Raw genomic sequence first — 22,725 nt, forward strand, 5'->3', positions numbered from 1 at the left:
GTAAGTACTGAACATTCCATACAAATTTGTGTATCCTGCCAAACTGTGTAAGGGCCAGTGGAGGATCTGTGAGACAGAAGTGTATTGAAGAATTTGGAGAAACATCAGGAGAGTAATGACAAATTTCAAATAGTTGACTGAACGTTCAACAGTTTTATTTCTCAAAGCTATTATCATTTTTTAAGGTAATTAACCGCAAACACATAATGTGACAGTTACTCACCTGCTGTATATTGGCCAGTTAAAATCAAATAGGCCTATATTTAAATGCAAGTCAGTTCAATGATTTTTTGAAGAAATTGTTTGATTATTCTTAATGTTCTATTTCATTGGGTTGTCTGTGGTTAGGTCAATGTCCAATGGCTCTTTTATTGCTAGCCAAGGATGTGTTCCTAGTAGTACAACCATCCAGGCCTGTTGAAAAATCTTTGCAATATGGTGGGAAACGGATAAATTCTGGCTTGTTCTCTTCAAAGGGGGTAAACGGTTTGTTAAGGGTCTTCTTTGCCTTTTTCATTTTTTCCTTATTTTTTTTCCTTTTCTTTTTTTTTCCATTTTCTTTTATGGGCAGTTTTTCTTTCTGTCTTTTTATTTATTTCTTTTATTAAATTTTTGCATCATAATTATGGACAAATGGACATGTAATATTTCTAAATATGTCAAGTGAATCTCAGTGAACATTTTTATCCTGGAATGTTAGGGGGTTAGATAAACTTTTAAAGTTAAAACAAGTCATGACTAAACTTAAAAAATGTAAAGCATCTATTGCATTTTTACAAGAAACCCATCTTCTGTCTAACGAATTACTAAAAGTGCGTCTGACTTCAGACCCAGTTGAGATTAATGAAACTTTTTCCAAATTCTTCCAATTGTTATATAATATAATCAACAGAATGCAGTATGGACCAAACTTTATTTTTAGATGGTCTTTTGATCCCTTCTATAAGCATTAAAGCCAAAAAAGAACTGGAGGAACCTCTAACAAATTTTAAATGCTATAGTGAATATGAAAAGTGATAAAACAGCTGGACTAGACGGAATACCAATTGATATATATATATAGTCTTTTAAGATAAATGAGCAGTTCCTTTGTTAGAAATGTACAAAGAATCGATGTTGGAGGGCTGTCTTCCTGCTTCTCTAACAGCTGCATTAATAGCACTCATTCCCAAACCCCATAAACCCTTGGACAGATGTGAATCATATAGGCCAATTTCGTTAATGAATTCCGATGCCAAAATTATAGCTAAGATTTTAGCCCTTCGATTGGAAGCTCATCTACCGTCCCTAATAGGGATGGACCAAAATTGCTTTGTTCGAAACAGACAGGTCTTTCATAACATTAGGCGAGTACTAAATATCGTTCATGAGATGAATGGCTCTACAGATACATGTATTTTATCGTTAGATGTAGAAAAAGCATTTGACAGAGTCGAATGGTCCTATTTATTTGACATACTCAGCCGTTTTGGATGTGGACAGAATTTTTGCCAGTGGGTAAAGACGTTAAATCATAATCCAACTGCAGAAGTAATTACCAATAACTTAACGTCCAAAGAATTTAATCTATATCGTGGCACACGTCAAGGCTCTCATCGTTCCACTTTCACCGTTATTATTTGTAATGATTTTGGAACCTCTGGCAAAAGCAATTAGAACTCACCCATCTATAAAGGGAATTGAAATTGCAGGTGTAGAGCATCAGATTTTGCTCTATGCAGACGATATTGTTTTATATTTAACAAAACCTAAAGATTTGATACCCAATCTTGACAAATTGATTAATACATCTGGAAAATTTTCAAGTTATGAAGTTAACTATTCAAATTCATGTATCCTTTTTCTTAATGGACAGGAGAGACAAAATCCAGTAATACAACACCCTTATGAAACTTCAATAAATATATTTAGATATTTGGGAATCAAAGTTACTCCACAAGTAAAAAATCTTATCTCAGCCAATTCTACTCCTCTGACAACTCAGAGGTGAACGAAAGTTTGAAAAGATGGAAGTCTCTTTCTCTCACTACAATTGGAAGGGTGAATACCATTGAAAAGAATATTCTCCCTAAATTTTTATATTTGTTTCAGTCAATCCCCCTGGCCCCTCCTCCTTCTTTTTTTAAACATAAAAAAGGCATTTGTTAAATTTATTTGGAATAATAGACGCTCCAGGCTTTGATATCACTGTTGTATCTTCCTTATGATTGAGGTGGGCTGTGACTCCCTAATCGTTTTTGGTATTTTAAGGCAGCTCAGCTAAGATCGGCATGTTTTTGGTTTGCTGGCTCCATGGATACAAGTTGAAAGAAAATGTACAGGCAATTTGAGTCTTCACACATATTTATACGCTGATTCTTTAAAGAAACTCAAACAAAAGATGCACAATTGAACTACAGTATAAAACAAACATCTTAATACTGATTTATACTTTCGCCTGGCGCCACATTGCACACCTCACGAAATGGATGAGGCTTTTATACTTGACGTGTTCACCATTGAGATATTCTTTTAAATGACAGGGTCAAAAGAAACACAGAAACACAGTAATCAGAGGAAAAAAAAGAGAATTATTATCATTGAAGATTTTTTTGGGGGCCTATTTTATTGTTTTAACAAACTTATCCCTCGTGTTTTTCCAAATTTTTACAAAAACTTTCCTCCTTACCCACGGCTGTTGTAATTTCTAGCCAAGAATTATTGGTCATCTGGTTCTCCCTATGGTTCTCCTCTTCATGGTCGGATCATAAAAATGCCAGTACAGACAAATGCGGCGCCGCGCGAATTGTTCACCCGAGTCTCAAAAAATGTCATTAGCTCGGCTATGGGGTTATTTCACTGACAGTTGTTGTGAGCGCAGTATTACAAGTCAAGAGAACATTCATGTAATACAAGCGAGCGAATCTCTTTGCTCTTTGCTCTTTGCCCCTGTTTGTGGACAAAAATGCGTGCAAGCTCTCAAATATAATACGCTGCAGAGAGAGAGCAGAACATTCGCACGTGAGCAGCCAGTGTTTTGAGTGCTCGCTAGCAGTTTTGTCCATGAACAGAGGAAACCGGTGCGTGAGCAGAGATTTGCTCTTTCATATTACAGCACTCCCGACTTATAAAACTACGCTTACGACATTTGTCAGTGAAATAACGGCATACTCTGATAGCCGAAATCATGTCACGCGCACTTAAAGCGAACTTCCGCAAACACAGTGAAGACGTCACATTCAACACGTGCTCTAAGTTTACTGGCAGAGAGCTGATTGGCTATTGCAAGTTGACCTTTTTGTAGCTGTAATACCGCAATTTAATGAGCATTAGATGTAGCGTTAAGGCTGGTTTATACTTATAACCCACGACGCATGCAATGCGCGTAGCTGTGCATTTATGTTTCTGCATGCCGTTTCTGTTGGTCTGCATTAACACATCCGAAATGCTAGTTGGCAGTGAAGTGTTAATGTTCCTCTAAGTTGAGTTTATTCGCTGGTGTTTTGTTTTTTCTGAACACTTCCTGAATGTAAAAGTGTATCAAACTCACTTATTTTGAGGCAGGAACCGACAGACATGCAACAACTTTAACTATGAGGGAAACGCAATGGGACTCCACACTTGTAAACAATCGCTCCATCGGGCTCGCGCTATGCGCGCAGCTCTAGGTCCCGCCCAGACTTGTCAGCGCTACCAAGCCGACCAATCACAGAGCTTGCGCCACGCGTTGTTGCAACGTGTAGTTACATTTTTTAAGAGGTGCACGTCAGCGATGCCGACGGCCACGGCATAGGGGCTATGCTTCAACGCGTGCACTTGACGCAGAAGTATAAATCAGCCTTTACATGGACATCTCAAAAATAAGACCTGTGAAAAAATATTTAAGAACTAGAACAGCGCATTTAAGACTTTAAAAGACCTTGAATTTTAATTTTTAAATTTTAGACTTTTTAAGACCCCTCGGGAACCCTGCATTATTCATACCAGGGAAATCAGACATGGGTTTTAAGCTGTGGTTCCAGAAAGGCTTACAGAAGATATCAGACCTTTATGAAGATAATATACTGATGAACTTTGAAATCTTAAAGGAAACATATAAAATTCCTCAGTCTCATTTTTTAAGTTTCTTCAGACCTGTAATTTTCTAAGATCTAAAACTCATTCATATCAGTGCCCGACCCTAAGTAGTTTAGAAGAAATTGCAGTTAAAGATGCCAGTGCCAAATACAAAAGTTCTACACTATATAGCAAATCAGTTTACGCTTCCAAAGAATCTACAAATCAAAAAAGACTGGCTTGGATTCATGACTTTCAAATGGATACTACAAAAAAAGAATAGGAAGAAAGTTGTATTCAAGCATAAACATTATCAGTCAATACCCATTTTAAACTAATCCAATATAATTGGATAATGAGAACCTATATGACACCGGAAATGTCGAATAAATTTAATAGAAAATTTTTGAAGATTTGTGGAAAATGTTTGACTTACAAGGGCACAGTGTTCCATTATGTTTGGCAATGTGAGCACTTGCAATCCTTTTGGAAAGAAATAATAGGTGTAATCTCCCACCTGCCTTATTGCTGAAGTCAATTTCAATTTCGTTGGAATGTATGTGTTGAAATGTCAATGTCTTAATGGTATTTTTTATTTAGTTTTTTTTTTTTTTTTTACAAAATTTTCCTTTTTATTTTTAGTATTTTTTATTATTGTTTTAGCTTATTTTAGTTTATTTTTATTTTCTATTTATTTTTATGTATTATTTTTCTTGCATGTGAATACATATTTTTATGGGGTGTAGGGATGGGGTGTGTGTTTGGTATTTGGTTACTAATACAGTATGTAATGTATGTATCACATTTTTGTGTAACAATAAAAGATCAGTGCTTCAAAAAGATATGCAAAATACTTTTTTCTCATTAAAACTTTAAAGAGATGGAGCAGATGGCAAGATTGTACTGAATTAGGGCTTTAATGTTGCTTAATTTATCACACAAAGCTACTGTATGACTTTAGAAGGCTTGAACTATAGCCCTCCAAAATGCACTTTGTGCTAAAACTAATGTTTTGGTGTGCTTTTTAAAGCTTTAAAGCTTCACTCCTTAAGCAAAGTCTTCTTTAAAAGAGAGTCTCACTGGTTGAAACTACACGAGGGTGAGTAAATGCTGACAAGATTTTCTGAGGTGTATTTACAGTAAAGACAGAGACAGTTCTTGAAGTCAGGAGTGTGCTGAACTCATTTGGCTAATATGAACTGATAGATATCCCATGAGGATCTGCATGGATATCGAGGTATCAAGTGAAAGACAAATAAGAACAAAAATGACTGAAACAGCATTACTCAGGGAAAATAGGGAGCAGGAAGGTAGTGAAACAACTTTAGTGGAAACCTTTCATGTCTCTACAGGACTCAGACATTGTGCACCACAAAAGAGTCACTCTATGCACAAAGCTGAGGCTTATATGGAATTTGGAAACGCATCCATCCATAATATAGATAGTAAAAGCAATCTTCTCAATAGCTCTCAGAGAAATGACTGCACAGCTGAATCAATGGTATCAAGGTTTAAAGCCTCTTCCTGAGGGCAGATGCCTGGCTTGTCTGTAATGGTAGAGCTCTCACTGTTGGGACCATTTCAATGGGGTGCTTCTGATCCTGTCTGTCAGATAATCTGCTGTAATCCCAAGCTCTCTTATCTGACTGTAGCACAGTGTCCGGCAAGATGACTTCACGCCAGGCAGCGCAGCTTGGCCAGGCTGTCTCTTTCTGTTCTTGCTGCATGTTTGTGTGGTACTGTGACACAGGGCACAGCCTTCGGTGCAGATCACAGCCGCCGTCCGGCCTCTATGCTTACCTGCCCTCTAGGAACTGCTCACTCACCTTTCCCAAGGCAAGAGGCAGAGCATGATAACGTCATGAGGGGGAACATCAGGAGCCTTGCTGGTTTCACCAGGACTGGAAGAGAGTGTTCCACACGCTCCCTTAAATATCTCTGTGAGTCAGAGCAGGGACTGATGAGACACAGTGCGCTGTAATGCACTGCCAAAGGGACAGAGCGCCACAATAAAAGCTCTATCACATGGTATCAGCTGCTGATTAGAGAGGCAGCGATGTGACAGCATCATATACAGTGGCCACTGATTTTATGATTGGCCCCCAATCCCCAACATCTCACCCCTTCCTCCGGCCCCTTCTCTGCATGCAGCAATCAACCAGGTGCTAAATGCCTGGGTGAGGAGGAGGGGGGGTCGACGGGGGCGTTGGTGTGCACTTTGTGCACAAGCAACAAGCATCTGTGCTTGGCAGCGGAGAAAGTGGAGGCAGGAAATAACTGTCACTCTCCATTCAGGCTGCCGTGCTGGGAATGGACGAGCGGGCGGTGGTGGTTGGGGGTCGGTGGAGGCGTTAATCATTAACTGAAACGGAGAAAATGAGGCTTTTTTAAGAACCTTTTTAAAAAAAAATGCTTCTTCCCACTTAACAAAATTCACTCTCATAGACTGCAGCGATGTGCACAAGGAACTTGTAGATCAGAATCTCTACAGCTCAGGTTTGTGTTTACTGGTAGTAAGGAATCAATAGAAGGGTCACTAAATAGAGCTATCCTGCAAATCCTCCAAGCTGCCCCTAACATAATGTACACCAAGTTTTAATTAATTCAATCAGCTTCTTGACTCTTCACTTCAAAGCCTTTTAAAGCCCAGAGTATTAATGGAGCATAATCAAATTCCTTTATTATTGCGCCGTAAGTGAGAACGATCAGAATGAGCTGCCGGAATACTTTGTAGCTGCAAATGGGAAGTAAGTGCTAAAGTATGTTCTTGAAATGATGAGGGGTCGATGGTTCACATATGATTTTGAAATTTGCCTAGAGATTGTGCTTCACGATTTGATTCTCAAAGGGAAAGTTTTTAGTGCATGTATTTATTTGGTGAGTCGTCTTTAGTGCAAATCCGTGTGACTCAAAGCTACTTCTTTTAGAGCATTACACGCTCTATTACTCATAGGCCCAGATTTATATTCAATTAATTTCAGAACTGCCACCTCGAAAAGCTCTGAACGAAAAAATCATGCCTCCACTCATATTATCCTGGACCACATAGGGGATGGTACAACATTTATCAAATTACTTTAATTGTGCTGTCATGTTCAGGCAGCTTCTTGGACGTTAGGAAGACATCTTCATTGTGTGGAGCCTTCAGGGGGCACATGTGTGAGCTATTATGAATTTTAATTCTTCCCTGAGGACTTTTACTGTGTAGCCATTCCTTGTATTTTTAGACTTTGGTGTGCATTAGTTTAAGCACCTTTGTATTTGAAAGAGGTAATGGCTTTTCTTGTCTCCTAGAATTATTGTCAGCTTTTTACAGTCACTCCAAGGTCATTTAGTGAGACAGAGAAGGTATATAAACAGCCCAATCAATGTACTAGGGTTGGTTTTCAGAGGCACAGGGATGCATGCGCTGCAGCTAATGTGTTATCTTTTATAGGAAAGACTCACCCAACTGGCACAAATCCTTTCCTCTATGCCCCCTATGATCTTCATGTCATTGTCCAGAGTGCTACTCTCCAAGGTTTCTGTTATCACCGAATAATAAGCGAGAGCTGCCAATGACATATCCTGTAATCACGGCGTTTGAAAAAGTCTAGTGTGTGTGTTTTGTGAGTGATTATCTACTAAATACATTTTCTCGCCTTTATTGATTACTGAAGCAAGATAATAGCTGCTGCTTCTTCTTTCACTGTTATTATGTGCTCGTTAAAACACTGCATTGGCACACGTACACATGTAACTCGATGGTAGTGCTATTTAGGGATGTCCTCAGGTTTTTTTGCTCTCTAGTCCTTGTAAATAATCATTCTGAGATATTGAGAGCTGTTTGCATAGCTTGAACCTATTTCTGAATCTCCTATCTCTTGAACCTAGCTCTGTAAACCTACGACTAGGGATGCCCTGATCAGGTTTTTTTGCCCACAAATCTGAGTCATTAGATTTTGAATATCTACCGATACCAAAACCCAATGCAATACTTCTATAATACATTAAGAAAAAAAGAAGAGCAAAGAAACAGATCCTGGATTTTAATTTTTTTTTTTATTCAACATATTTTAACATTCAACAACTCTCTCAACAACTGTTAAGAAACAGAGCACTTCTGTGAGGAAGCTTGAACAATCAAAGAAATAACATCAATTCTTCACTTTTGAAATTTAGGGCAACAGTAAGTATAAAAATATGCAATATAAAAACAAATAGCATCTCCACTTAAAACTCCTGGCAGGCAATCCCAAGTTTACACATCTCACAGTTTGATATGGCAATGTTGTCGTCATCAACTTTAAAATACCTCCAGACCGTAGACAAACTCATGCTTTCTGCTTCAAGCTGCTTCCGTGTTCTACTTTGCCGGCATTTAACCAATATAGCCTCTGCAACAAAGTGACTTCATGCCACAAGTCAAGAAATAAGTCTAACTCTGTGCCACCACATAATATAGATGTGTTCAAGAGTAATGAGAATATATATATATATATATATATATATATATATATATATATATATATATATATATATATATATATATATATATATATATAGAGGCCCCGTTTACACTGCCAGTTAAATGTGACCCAATTCCAATTTTTGGTCATATGAGACACAGATCGGATAAGTTCTAGGAGCGTGTAAACACAAAAAAAGAAAAAAAAAAAAAGAAAACATGTATTCGGATGTTCAGAGATCGGTTTTAGGCCTCCTTCATTTTCATTCATTTTCTTTTCGGCTTAGTCCCTTTATTAATCCGGGGTCGCCACAGCAGAATGAACCGCCAACTTATCCAGCACGTTTTTACGCAGGGGATGCCCTTCCAGCTGCAACCCATTTCTGGGAAACAACCATACACACTCATTCACACTCAAACACTACGGACAATTTAGCCTACCCAATTCACCTGTACCACATGTCTTTGGACAGTGGGGAAACCGGAGTACCCGGAGGAAACCCACGCAAACGCAGGGAGAACATGCAAACTCCACACAGAAACGACAAATGACCCAGCCGAGGCTTGAACCAGCGACCTTCTTATTGTGAGGCACCAGCACTACCTACTGCACCACCGCCTCCTTGATATGTAGAGATAAATAAGATTTAATTAGAAATGTGACAATGTGACTGTCATGTAAACAGGCAGATCAGATTTATTGAGGCATTCCGTTTTGTGTGTCATTAAACTTGCGATACGTCTCCCTCACTTTTAAAGACAGACCATTTAGAAAAAGGTGATTTAGAATGTAAACTTTTGAATTTCATACAGCTGTCCTCCCACTTTTAAAATGTCCACTACGCCACTTGTTTTCCATATTAATTAAAATACACGTAAACGGCACATACAGGTCCTATGTTTTCTGTAGAAATATTATTGAAAATATGCCATATTCTATTTTGAAACATAAAAAACACTTAGCTAACACTATACTCATATATAAATCATATAAATGATTAGACTAATGGTTGCCGTTTACAGTAGATCATTTATTAAAAAAAGAAGACAAAAAATCCTACCTAATAATAATAATAATAATTATAATAATAATAATAATAATAATAATAATAATTACTATTATTATTACTAATTTGTTATTATCAGTATGTTTTATTATTAGTAGTAGTAGTAAGTAGGATATCCTTTATGTATTTTTAAAAAGTCTACTTTTACAAGTTTATACATTTCTTAAAAAAAATAACCCACTATAAATTAAAAGCATTAACGTATGCTATATATTTTTATTTTCACAAGCTTTGGAGACGTAACAAAAGTTCGCTTTTAAATGATATGTCACCTATAGCTTTCGTCATAAGCCACGGCTGCGTTCAAAATGGCATACATGTTTTCAAAGTGAACTGCGAAGGGAACACAATTTTCAATATAAAGACTGCTGAAACTGAACTGTAAAAATACTTTGAAAGTAGGGGTGTGATGAGACGCTTACCCCACGAGACGAGACTAGACACGAGATTGGGTCCACGAGAACGATGCAAGATGCGATTTCTACGGTATTTTTAAGAAATCTTCAATGATGAAATACATGAATGGAAAATATTTTATTCAACTGAAAAAAATCACAAATTGCAAAACTGTTCATGTAATGGATGTTATTTTACTTTTATTTTAATGGATTCTATGCAGTAAAGGACATGCAAACACTGCAAAATATTTGCTTATATATGAATGGAAAAACTGATTTCTATTCAGCTGAAGAAAATTTACAAACTGCAAAACAATTCAGGAGCTTTTTTAAATCAACTTGTAATAAATGTCTTTTTACATTTATTTTATTGAATTGTGCCATAAAGGAGATGCAAACACGGCTAAATATTTAGCTTTAAACTCTACTGATTGGCTTTTCTCCTGTATAGTTTCAAATGAAAATCTAACTCCTTTCCACAAATTGAACTTTTTTTTTTAAATGTATGTAATCGTGTCATTTTTGGTTTTTAATTTTTAACAGTGTCACTGTCATTTAGCAACAGCACTGTGTGTGTGTGTGTGTGTGTTGACGTAGGGTGTCGCAGGGATTATTCGTAAACGACAAATGGGCATCGTGACACAAGGTTCAATTGTTTCATTTCGTGTAATTTGCCATAGTTCACGAATCAAGACAACCGATAACATGTCTGCGACACCTCATGACACCATGGCAGAAAGTCTAGCAAGGTTTAATTTTTCCCCCATCTTCACGACGAGTTTCGTCACGTGGATGACTGTGGAATAGGAGCTCATCATTTCTCAGTTATATAAGTTGATTCTGCTGTTAATGCACTTGTCAGGTAATCAAAAAATAGGCTGCATGCATACTTATAGCTTACTTATGGGCGGGTCATGGGTGGATAAGATCAGTCAAGGGTTCTACAAGCTTTATTCACCTTTTCTAAAATACTAAGGTGTTTATAGCGGAAAGTGTTATATAGTGGACTTGTTTTGAAGTGAATGACATCAAATGTTATTCATTGTTTTTGTTTATTGATAACTGATCAACAAAAGATACATGAAAAATTAAGTAAAGTAAAAGTTGTTATAGCAACCTATAGAAATAACATTCTTCGTAGACGTCACAGAATGACTGATCGTGAAGGAATGTGTAGTCTGGCAAATTTTCGACCCACGACAAGTCAAGATTTTATCAAGAAAAAATTGCATGATCTGACAGTGACTTCGTAAACGAAAATAAAAATCATGTGATCTCACTGGGGCTTTAGAGGAGATGTGTGTCTGTGGTCATTTACTGACTCGATGGGTGCAGAGAAGTGTCAAACAGCTGAGTGTGTTTGGCTTATCTTGTCGCAAAATGCAGCTAAATGTTCCACACAACGGTAATAGTTTGATTATGGCGTTTACATGTCTGTACTGCACTTCAATAATGCGACTAAAATAGGATAACTCCTCTTAATTTGATTGGTGTTTAAGAAAATTCTGGTTTTAAGCATATATAAAATGCTATTTTATCGTATGTTATAAGCCATGGTTTATACGTTTGGCTGCAGTTGTAGCAGCCTCTGCTTTTGGATGCGGGAACCCCTTAAACTCCAGTAAAAACAAACGTTTACGACACACTCACCTGCCCTAAACGAGTGATGAGCAACTCCAAGGGCAGCCTGTCAGGTGTGTGCAAAGCACTTGATGTGCAGTTTTAATCCAATACTGCTTCCAGACTAAATCCCTATTTGTCACATTACTATTTAAAAGCAAATTAGGAGAGATGATTTTAATGTTTTTTTTAATCATTCCAAATTTAAATGTTGGAACGTTATAGGGGCATAGGGGATAACTAGGAATAGAACACAACCAGTGACAATACATCTAACTACAGCCCTAGAGGTGTAGTTGGAAACGTACACGTTTGCGGTGTAGTTTGTGACTGTTTATTGGAACAATGGATTTTTAGAAACACCAAATCAATGAACTGTGTTTGTTATAACTAGGGATGTAACGGTATTGTAAATACCGTCATACCGCAATATTAATTTTTTTCGATATTACCGTAGTCGCATGACTCGGTAAAACTATAGGTCTTCTGAGAAAATTTGCTCAGGCGAATGAAGCGAACAGGAGGTACCGGAAACTACAATTCCCATCAGCCCAGGCTTGGCCATAATCCCTTGCGGTCTGTTGTCGCTACAGATCCAGTAATGCGGAAATGGAGTGTGCTGCTAGAAGCGGGGATGAAAAAGCGCTGGAAAACCCTAAAGCCGCGCGCGTACTGAATAGCGGTGTTGTCGCGCGGGTTCTTATCAGCTGTGTTGTCGCGCGCGTACTGAATAGCGGTGTTGTCGCGCAAGTTCTTATCAGCTGTGTTGTCACGCGCGTACTGTAAAGCGGGGACGGAGGGTATGTCGCGTCGCGGGGGCACTTTTGATCATTTTGGAAGGGCACTATCTATCCAAGACTAAAAAGGGCATGTGCACTGCACAGGTTGAGCCCTGTGTGTGCACGTTCCTGCAAGTTGGGGAATACGACTAATAATCAGTCATGGGGACTGCAGAAACACAGCACACTGTTCAGATTGATGCAGACATGAGATCTCTATCTCACTCATGGTTTGTCCTCTCAAGTGGGGGGAAGACAATGCACCCACTGCTGTCAACCTGGGCCAAGTCATATCTCTCTTGTCCCAGAAACCTCAGTCCCAAATGAGAGGGTTTTTTTCTATTGCAGTGGACATTGTAAATACCCAGAGATACCAGCTTTTACCAGATTATATTTATATGATAATTTTCCTTTAAACCCATCTCTATCTAAGTGAGTGAGTGATTAAATGTTGAATGTGATGAGTTTTCAACAATACTAAATTGAAACTTAATTTTTTTACATGGTTTAATATTTTTTTGTTATTAAAATTGAAGTTCCTGTTTCAAAGCTTACAGATAGATGACTAATTTGTATGTCATTGACACTTTTGGCACTTTTTTGGAGTATTTTCACAAGTTTTGTTTTTTCCTGTAAATGATTCAATAAATACCGCACCGTGACATTAATACCGAGGTATTACCGTACCGTGAAATTCTGATACCGTTACATCCATAGTAATAACAGAACTTGCGACCTTAGTTGGCTAACGTTAGTTGGCTAACGGAAACACACCTCAGATCGGGAGGTAACGTCTGATTCCGATTGAGTTTGAAACCATTAGATCGTGCCCGATTTCCAATCATGTGATCAGAATGGGACATCCCTAGTGCTATTTATAATAGTTTCTAAAACAACAAATATCTGATTCCATCTTAAAGCTGAGTTTAGAATTTTCTAGTTAGCAACGCTGCACTTGACACAACGCTTTCACACAAAAAAGGCCCTTTGATTGTGTGTCTATAAGGGTATAGCGAGTGTGTCTCTTGTGTCTTATAAACAAATGAGAACTCCAATATCCCAGCATGCACTTTGCTTGCTTTTTTATTCTGGGCTGAGTCACAGCCATAGACACAAATTACAGAGAAGGAGGCAGTGAAAGGCACGGATCTTTGAGAGACAGAAGACAGAGACTGGTAAAAAGCCGGAGAAGGAGAGGAGATAGAACGAGGGTGAAAGAGAAGGGCTTGAATCACAACACAGAAAAGGGGAGGAGAGGGGGGAAACTGGTTGACAAGGCTTCTCATTTCTTATTGTTCGCTTCTTTGTGGATAGTCTCCGAGCAGCACAAATGTCACATGACTACAGGAGGCATTAAAGTGAAGCACAGACAGAAAAGCAGGAGCATTCGTGTGCGCCCACACATTCACTCTCTCTCTCTCGCACACACACACACACACACACACAAACACACACACACACACACACACACACACACACACACACACACACACACAAACACACAAACACACACACACACACTACCTCTATGGGCAAGAAAAGCTACACACTTTGAGCAAAAGGCACTGTGTTAATGCTGAAAAAAGAAGCTTGTTCTTCATAAAAATAGGAAATTGGTTTACTGCTGCTTCGTCTGTGCATTGACTGCTGTAGCTATGCAGATACTGTAGTGACAAGCAGCAGTACACTCTAAGGTCAACCGTGTGTTGTCATCTTTAATTGGTGTTGCGGTTGTTGCTAGAAAAATAAAATGGTTTTGGAAGAAGCCGGGCGTGCACCTAGGGCATGTAAATATTTAGATGGGTCATGAGTCACCTCCCTCCCGCTTACTCTTCCTCTTCATATGCTCTCCTTGCTGCCTTTTTTTAAACACTCCATCTTCTCCTGTCGCTCGCTGCAAGAGGAATTTTGTGAGCCGCAAGATAAGGAAAGCTCACACAGGAAAAGCAGAAGGAGCAACTGCAAAAGCGAAGGATTTAGATGGAAAGCTGACTGATAGGAGAGATAGGGAGGAAAGATGAGGTGTATGTCAAGAGCCCAAGGCGGTGTTTGTCTTGGGGGCCGTGAAGAGAGGACAGTCATGACCTGTTTACAGTGGATTCACATCACTTTGGATCTCCAGAGAGAGGGGACAACAGCTGCTAGATAGAACCCACTGCACTTCCCATCTGTGTGATCAAGAAAATGTAAACTACTAGCATAAAGTACTGACTTGAACCAAGCTGTATTCCAGATCTGGATCAGCAACGGCAGCACAGAAACATGAGCTGTTCATAGCCACAGGCTAAAGCTAGCTTCAGTTCTGCATTTAGGGGCAGGAGACGAGCTCAGATGCCTCATGCGCTGCGTGTGGGAAGAGGGCTTTTAGTATTTTGTCTGTGAGAAGCGAGGGAGTGAGGGGGAGGAAGAGTGACTGACAGCGCGAGAGAGAGACTAAAGTCTTGGCAGGCGTCTAGTTCTGACGCTTCACTTCTGAAGTGTAGGCTTTGGTTTGAGGTTTTGCTGGTGCGGTGTACCCATAATTCCCGGCATGACTCAGAGGAGACTGGAATAAGACCTGCGGAATGGGAAATCGTCCCTTTCGACTTCTCTCGCTAAGTGCCCCTGACCCCACTACCAACTTTATGGCCAGCTATTTTTTAAGCTGTACAAGCTTACCTCTTTCGGATGAGACATAAACCGAGGTCCCCAGCTCGGTGGTCTTTAAAAATCCCAGGATGTCCTTCGAAAAAGAGTAGGGGTTTAACCCCGGCATCCTGGCCAGATTTGCCCACCAACCTCCATCCATCATGGCCTCCTAACCATTCCCATATGCCCCAAAATGGGTAAATCGCTTTAAGTGTCTAGAAAAGTGCTCCATAACTGTAAAGAATTTAATTAATTATTTTAATTAAATTAATACAAGACACAGCTAATCATTTCACCACTAAACCCACTAAGGGTCTGGCTGCAGAGTTGCACTTGTATTTTCAAGCTTGCACTCTCAGGCACCCATGCTTCCTATGCATATGATGTCATTTACTACCGACACCTGCACTGTCCAGTCACGTCACTTATAATCGACACAAATAAACCGAAAGTAAGTTTCCAGTTCTCGTGCGTTGCCAGTGACGACATTGTCAAATAATTCTAAATACTAAGTTATATACCATGGCAGATATGCCCCATTCACCCCCCACCCACCGAAAAGTGATTTGTGTATACATCATATGATTATAATGCTTTAATGTAAATTTACCAAAACAGGTCACTATTAGCATTTGTACCAGCAAAGCTTATTATTCATTTATATGAACTATCAGGCCTACACACAAAGTATTCTTCCACAGTTATGAATAAAAAAAACGCAAGCTAATGCAAATTAGAATTTTAGTTTTTATTTGAAACATTTTAAGGAGTTGTAGTATGACAACTAACCAATACACATTATAGACTTAGAGAAATAAATTTTGAATGACTTGGGAAACTATTCTTTATTCAGCAGGTCCCAGAACGATTGCAAACAAGAATGCAGATGTCGATGCAAGTGATGTGGCAGGAGAGTGCAGGGCTTATTTGCATGAAAGTCCTTAACCAAAAAATCCCTCCGTTTAAGGTTAAGGGTGGCCTTAGTAAAAGTTGGGTTGCAAGGGAAAAAAAGAAAAAAGATCAACTTAAGAAATGTAAGGCTGCCATTAAGTATTTTCCCTTAGTCCTTAGTAACCATTTCCTTTAAAACAGGGACATAATCAGCTCCTTTGAACAAATGACACTCAAAATGCAAGCATTCTCACCCCCAAAAAAGTGTTGTAGATAAAAGATCCACAGGACTGTAGATAAATATTTTTTTTTAAACTATTTAATAAATAAACTAATACATACGTGTTGATAAGCATGTATGTGCAGGAGTGCATCCATATGAAATTGCAGTTTCAGTGCAGATTTAAAGTCTCTACATGATCTCAGCCCAGTTTTATAGGTCCTCCAAACATAATGTCGAGATCAACTCGATAAGGGAACGTCTCAACTCGCTTAACGGAAAGAAAGCGGCACAGATTATGTTTACTGCAGAGCTGTTGTAAGGCAAAGATTGGTGGTTTTGTTACGATCTGTTTAACTAACTATAGCAACTGTGGCGCCCATTGCCGTATGTTGCCAGAAACTACAGTGAAACGCTTAGAAAAAAGGCACTTAGGTAAGGGTGACAGATAAGACGTGTGTTGCAACAATCTAAACCCCCACAGGGTTACCCTTAAATTAAAATACTGAAGGACAAGCGGGTACATTTGTCGATTGTAAATGATGTCACTTAAATAGGAAGCGCGGTTGCCTGAGAGTGCAAGTCCAAGAGTGCAAGCCTGAAAGTGCAAGTGCAACTCTGCAGCCAGATCTGAGGACTTTGCTTTGTTGCCAACATTTTCCCTGGCTTTTATTATATCTGCAAGTAGGATTTGGTGGCATTATATGTCTTGTTTACCCCTGGCGAATAGCTCGCAATGGGTTTCATGTTCACTTTCACCTCTGCGGTCATTAGGTTCTCCGGATGGCTAGTCTTCATTCATTATCACAGAGCCACGATAACTGAACAAATACACTACGTATTATAACCCCAGATGGGGTGAGACAGTGTATGCGGTACTTTTCCACTAGTCACATGTTTAATGCTGAAACTGTGTGGATTAGTCCTTCCACAGATGTCAGTGTTTAGTGCTAAGCTTAAAGAGAAGTAGTTCACCCAAAATTAAAATTACAGCATCATTTATTGTTGCTTGTGTGACTTAATATGCATATTTCTTCTGAAAAACATAAAGCACTAAAAAAAAAGAATTACATAAAAGTCTATTTAAGAGTAACTGTAACGATTCAGTTAAATAAAAATACATATAAAAAGAGCATGATGGTTGCTTTTCACTGCAGTTTTCAAAAGTTCCTCATGCTTTGTACTGTAATTAAGTGTTGCTGTCCTTTGTTATTTCTAAGTTGCTATGTTGTATTTAGGTTGTTACAGCACATGCAACAAATAGTTGTTTTCTGTGTCAGTGATGTTAAAGATTTTTAAAAGGGCACCCATTTTACCCCTTTTTTCAAGTGTTAAGATAAGTATTTGTGTCTCCAGATTGTGTCTGTAAAGGTTCAGCTTAAAACACCCAGCAAATTATGTATTATACCTTTCAGAAGTTTGTAATTTTCTGCTCTAAAAAAAATTTAGCTGTTTTTGTTGCCTGCACCTTAATTGCTAGTTCTCCCCGCCCACCATTCCTACATGCCTGTCAGAGTGTGCCTCAATCTCCACCTCGTCTAAGTCAGATAAACAGCACAATGACAGACATGAAGGAAGCAGATCTCACGTTAACATTTGTGAGAAATACTACAGTAAGAACTTTCCCAATGATTATTTGATGTATTTGTTATGGAGTAAATTCAAGCCTTTCTTTGACGATGAGTCATACACAATGTTGTAATAAAGTTCATGCACACACATCGCGTGCATTAAACTTTGCACTGTTTCTGCACGTAAAAGTGACAGTATACACGTTAATATCAACGTATCAATGTTAATTTACAAAATAAACCTGATTTAACATCCACAAACCAAAATTGAAGAGTCTGTCTTAATTGTACTGACATGTGGCTTTGGTGATAAAGATGGTAAAATTGCTGTAATTCATTACAAACATGCACTGTTTTAAAAACTTTTAAACTGGTAAACTCATTCTTAATTATATTTGATGACGACTGATGACCACAGAGTGCTGAACAGATCTTTTAATCCTAGTTGCTTTGCACATATTCTGTCTTGTTGATATGATTATATGTGTTACTACAAAGGCATGTTAATATGCGGCTGGCAATCAATTTGGTGGGTGGGGAAACTGCACTCTTACGTCACGTTGCGGTCAGCCTCAAAATGGGAGGGATTTGGATCCTATTGTAATGTCAGGAAGTTAAAAAAAGAGACTTATTGTGTTAATATCACCACAGTATGACTGTGGACACACTATACCTACACACTGTTCTGTCCAAACAGCTTATAAAAAATGATTTTCATCATAGGTGATCTTTAATGCTTCAGCAAAGGGAATTTTTTTTTCTTTTCAGAGCTTGACAACCAGGTGCTGAACTTGTTTGTATAAAACTCCTTCTGCAATTCACAGATAAAACAGCATGCAAGTTTGGATGACATTAGGGTGAGCAGACAATAACAGATTTTCAGTTGCGCGTGCTCTATCCCTTTAAGCCACAACATGCCAATAGAATATAAATTGTGAAGTGGAGGCTGAGGATTCTTCCCTGATTAGGCTGGTGATTTCCTTTAATGGTTGATCATAGTGACACAGTCTTCATCAGCTCTTTATACATTCATGAAACGTTTGCTGTCTCTAAAGTAAGAGGCAATCATGGCTGTTTGTGTTCCACATCTCTATTTGTGCCATGTTGGCCAGAGACAGGAAATGTAATGCTGTCACTGGCAAAGCTTTGTTTGAGCTTAATGACAAGACGTGCGTTTTTACTTTCTCTCACTCTCTTTCTCCACAGATATGATGGGGAGAATGGGCCCTCTCCTGGCCGAAGCCCCATGGATTCGCAGGCAAGTCCTGGGCTGGTTCTCCATCCCTCCTTTCCCCAGAGTCAGAGAAGGGAGTCTTTTCTCTACCGCTCAGACTCTGACTACGACATGTCCCCCAAGACCATGTCACGAAACTCCTCCATCAACAGCGAGGGGTAAGCTGTCTCCCTCAACACACGGCACACTTTCACTGTTTACTGTCTGCACTTTTCATTTCTAAAAGGCCTCTGAGGAAGTTCTTTTATCCCACAATCACCATGCAGCATTAAGCACATAAACTAAATCCCTCTTTACCCGTCTCACTGTAATACTGTTACACCCTCAGAAGTGCGCTCAGCATGTGGCAGTGACCACCGTGACTGCCGCTTCTGGATTACGGCCATAAAAAAAGTGGTTTGATGTCAGGCTAAATCTATTTCTTCACACCTGGGGATGATTCGCCATCTCAGCTCAGTGTTATAAAAGACAATTTGTAAATGCTCATAAAAAAGAACATCATCTGTTTGTTCTGTTTGTGCTGAAACTGCTCTTTCTTCTTTCCACAGTCATGCTGAAGATCTCATAGTCACCCCTTTTGCTCAGGTAAGCCTCTTGTGTTGTGTCTGGCAAAGGGTATATAATGAGCGCTAATTGCTTGTCATGACTTGATGCAGTGGAGTTGAGTGATGTCCTGCTGTTCACCTCTTTTTCCACACAGGTGTTGGCTAGTCTACGAACTGTCAGAAGCAACTTCACCATCCTCGCCAACGTCACGACTCCTACCACCACCATGTCAGTTCAGCTCTTTCATGCAACTGTTTCTTTATTTCAGCTCTGCCCCCTTATGGCCACCACTGGGTCCTTAACAGTAAACCAATTTTGCATTTCATTCACGATTAGAAAAATAAGAGTATGAACAGAATAAAGCATGTTTAGTTAACCAAAACTTTTACATTATAAAATCTAATCTAATATTTGAGAGTTAAATATTTTGTATATTTCTATTCTCTATTTTATATATTTTAAATATTTTCCATTAACTACTCCACCAACAAAAACATATATGGATTGCATATACTAATGTCGCTACTAAACACACTCAATGTGTTTTTTTTTCAACACATTCCATAATTTTTAAATTATGCACCATTTGGTAGGTTGATATGTCAGTTTATGGTAAAAGTACAGGGATTAATACAAATTCTATAAAAATCTGAAAAAATAAAGTGTAAGACAAATTTATTTAAATAATAATCAGTTTTTGAATACTAACTCATCTTTATTTTTTGAAGTATGCCATAAAATATTTCAGATTCTCATGTTTTTTTTTTTTTGTTTAACAATAAAACCAAAATTAAGTGTAAAAGTGCAACAGGATTATGCTTGTTTGATTTTCTTGTAAACTAACAATGCTGTGTGTGTAAACCATTAATTAATACAGCCATTCTTTAAATGAATTTAACAGTCATCCATTTGGTAGAGCAGGCAGTTAAATGGTTAAAGTTTAATATTTGTTAACACACTCAATTTCTCCAATCATAATCTAAGTAGAGTAAGAAAAAAAAGAAATCTCCACATGATCTCATTGGGTTATTCTGTTAATATGTGACCCAGGATCATAAATACAGTAAATAAGTGTAATATAATTTTATTCACATAAAAGCTGAATTAATACATTTTCTAATGATGTGTGGTTATTTACAACTATTTGACAATCTGGAATCTGAACTTGGATGAAAATATTGAGAAAATTGCCTTTTTAAGTGTTTAGCTATGCATTATCAAAGATTTAGTTTTGATATATTTAAAGCAGGGCTGCCCAAACTTTTTCTTATAAAGGGGCAAAAACCAAACTTGATTGAGGGTGGTGAGCTAAAGGTAAATATAGTTGCCAGATGCAATTCCTAATTTATTTAATAATCTATTTTTAAAAAAAACTAGAAAACATTGGTCCATCTGTCCAATGACAGTATTTATATTTTTAAAAATCTGATTCATTTTCAACATTTAATTGAATCATTTAATTTCAGTTTGCTTTGATTGTAGTTCAGCAATAAAACAAACAAAAAAAGGTCATGTCAAAAAAGAAATGATGATCTCTTTTAAAGGCATTCGCCCCAACTGTCTCCATCCTTTTCACTCTCCTCTCAGATAGGATTGTGGGCCACATCAAAGATTGCAAAGGCTCTACTTTGGACATCTTTGATTTAAAGTTTAATATTCATGGAGCGAAATTTTTACTTAATAAAGGATGATTAAGATTCTGTAATTTTGACCCAGACTTGAATAGTCGTCCAGAGTCACATATATCCTAATACTATGTTTCTCAACCATATTCCTGAAGGAATTCCAACTCTGCACATTTTCCACGGCTGTTTCTCAATTACAAGGATGCAGAGAGTGGACTCATGTACTTGTGAAGACCGGTCTTGCCAGGTCACCTTGGAAGAACAAACTCTGGAGAACACACGCATGCTGTGATAAATGAGATGCTGTGTTCTTCCTGATGGTTAGATGACCTTCACGCAATTATAACTGAAAATTATTTAAACTATATAATTCATACAACGATTTATTGTTATTTCCCTTTTCAATATAACAAGCACAAAAACCTTACAAATATATTAGTACAATACAAATAAAACAGATTTTAAGACAAAATATAGCAAATAAACTAAACTAAAACAAGCTCAAATACACACTTGTTTTGTGTATGTTTACTTTTACCATCTCATTTAGGGAAACTCCTGAGATAAATAAGTTCAATCTCTGAACTTTAGTAATAAATCTATATGAAATGCTGTGCGTCCTACCTCCTTTATTCCGTCACAACGACTTCCGGGACTTCTCGAGCAAGTTCGGTGCGTAAGTCTGCATCGATGCATCCTCATTGTCAAGAACGCATGTGGGAACTTTCACATATCCTCCTTCTTACAGTCTTGAGTTTAGAAACTTAACTTTGGCGGTTGATGATGAAGTTACACAAGGACGCAGGAATGCTGAAGAACGCATATTGAGAAACAGCCCATGTCTCCTAAACCAAACACACCTAATTCAGATCATCAGCTGGGTGGGTGACAGACAAGGGAGGCATCCAAAACATGCAGTGCTGGTGGTCCTCCAGGAACGTGGCTGAGAAACACTGTCCTAATATGTATTCTGGTAAAATATGTTGACTGATTTCATTTCAGTTTGATTAAAAACTGTCCCATATCAACTCAAATCAACTGTTAACACTAGAATACTAGCTTAATTTATTGAGGTAGGCGTTTTTTACAGACAAAAAAGAGGTTAACACTCACTTTTTTGCATTTTCCTTATTAGTGAAAACATATCAGCACCTATATTTGTTCCTTGTATAATAACATGATTAGTGTATTTCGATTAATTTGTGAGTGATAAAGTAAACAATTTTAATAAGCACCCCAAGTTTTTACATTGCTCAGTGCAGGCCTCTTCCTAGTGAGCAATACTATTTGGATTTATGCCAGCAGAGGGAGACCTCCTCCAACATCACTGATGTAGTTATCTCTTCTGTCCACAGGAGGTCACCAGTGACCAGCCAACCCACAGTTCCCCCAGCAACGCTCTCAGGTACGTTAACTGTACTGTGCAATGTAGTCACTGGTGAGCTTTCTATCTCCCACATTAACACTCTCTCCCACACAGTGTCTCTCACATTACGCATACACTTCCTCTTGTAGACGCTGTTGCCAGTAAAATTACAGCATCAGAAATAGTGAAGCCATATGGGAAACAGGGACTGGAACCTAACCAGAAGCTCTAACTAGCCAAATAACAGCCCTCGGTTGCTAGTTTATATGAGGAACTATGAAGCATATCAGTTGTGAAG

General features: G+C 38.3%; 2 protein-coding genes across 6 annotated transcripts in view; one reads left to right on the forward strand and one right to left on the reverse strand.

Annotated features, from left to right (window-relative positions):
- Positions 1-22,725, reverse strand: part of LOC147846018 (uncharacterized) — a 154,833-nt gene that overhangs the window by 83,807 nt on the left and 48,301 nt on the right. The window lies entirely within an intron of this gene.
- The window catches only part of pde4a (phosphodiesterase 4A, cAMP-specific), a 124,036-nt gene that overhangs the window by 63,225 nt on the left and 38,086 nt on the right, over positions 1-22,725 (forward strand). Inside the window, exons 2-5 of the mRNA XM_087245080.1 lie at positions 18,863-19,048; positions 19,439-19,475; positions 19,591-19,664; positions 22,417-22,466. Of these exons, the coding sequence (XP_087101206.1) occupies positions 18,863-19,048; positions 19,439-19,475; positions 19,591-19,664; positions 22,417-22,466 (347 nt within the window). The remainder of the gene's footprint in view (positions 1-18,862; positions 19,049-19,438; positions 19,476-19,590; positions 19,665-22,416; positions 22,467-22,725) is intronic.

This window comes from Danio rerio, chromosome 3 (genome assembly GCF_052040795.2).
Source record: "Danio rerio strain M-AB ecotype USA chromosome 3, GRCz13ab, whole genome shotgun sequence".
Lineage (NCBI taxonomy): Eukaryota > Metazoa > Chordata > Actinopteri > Cypriniformes > Danionidae > Danio > Danio rerio.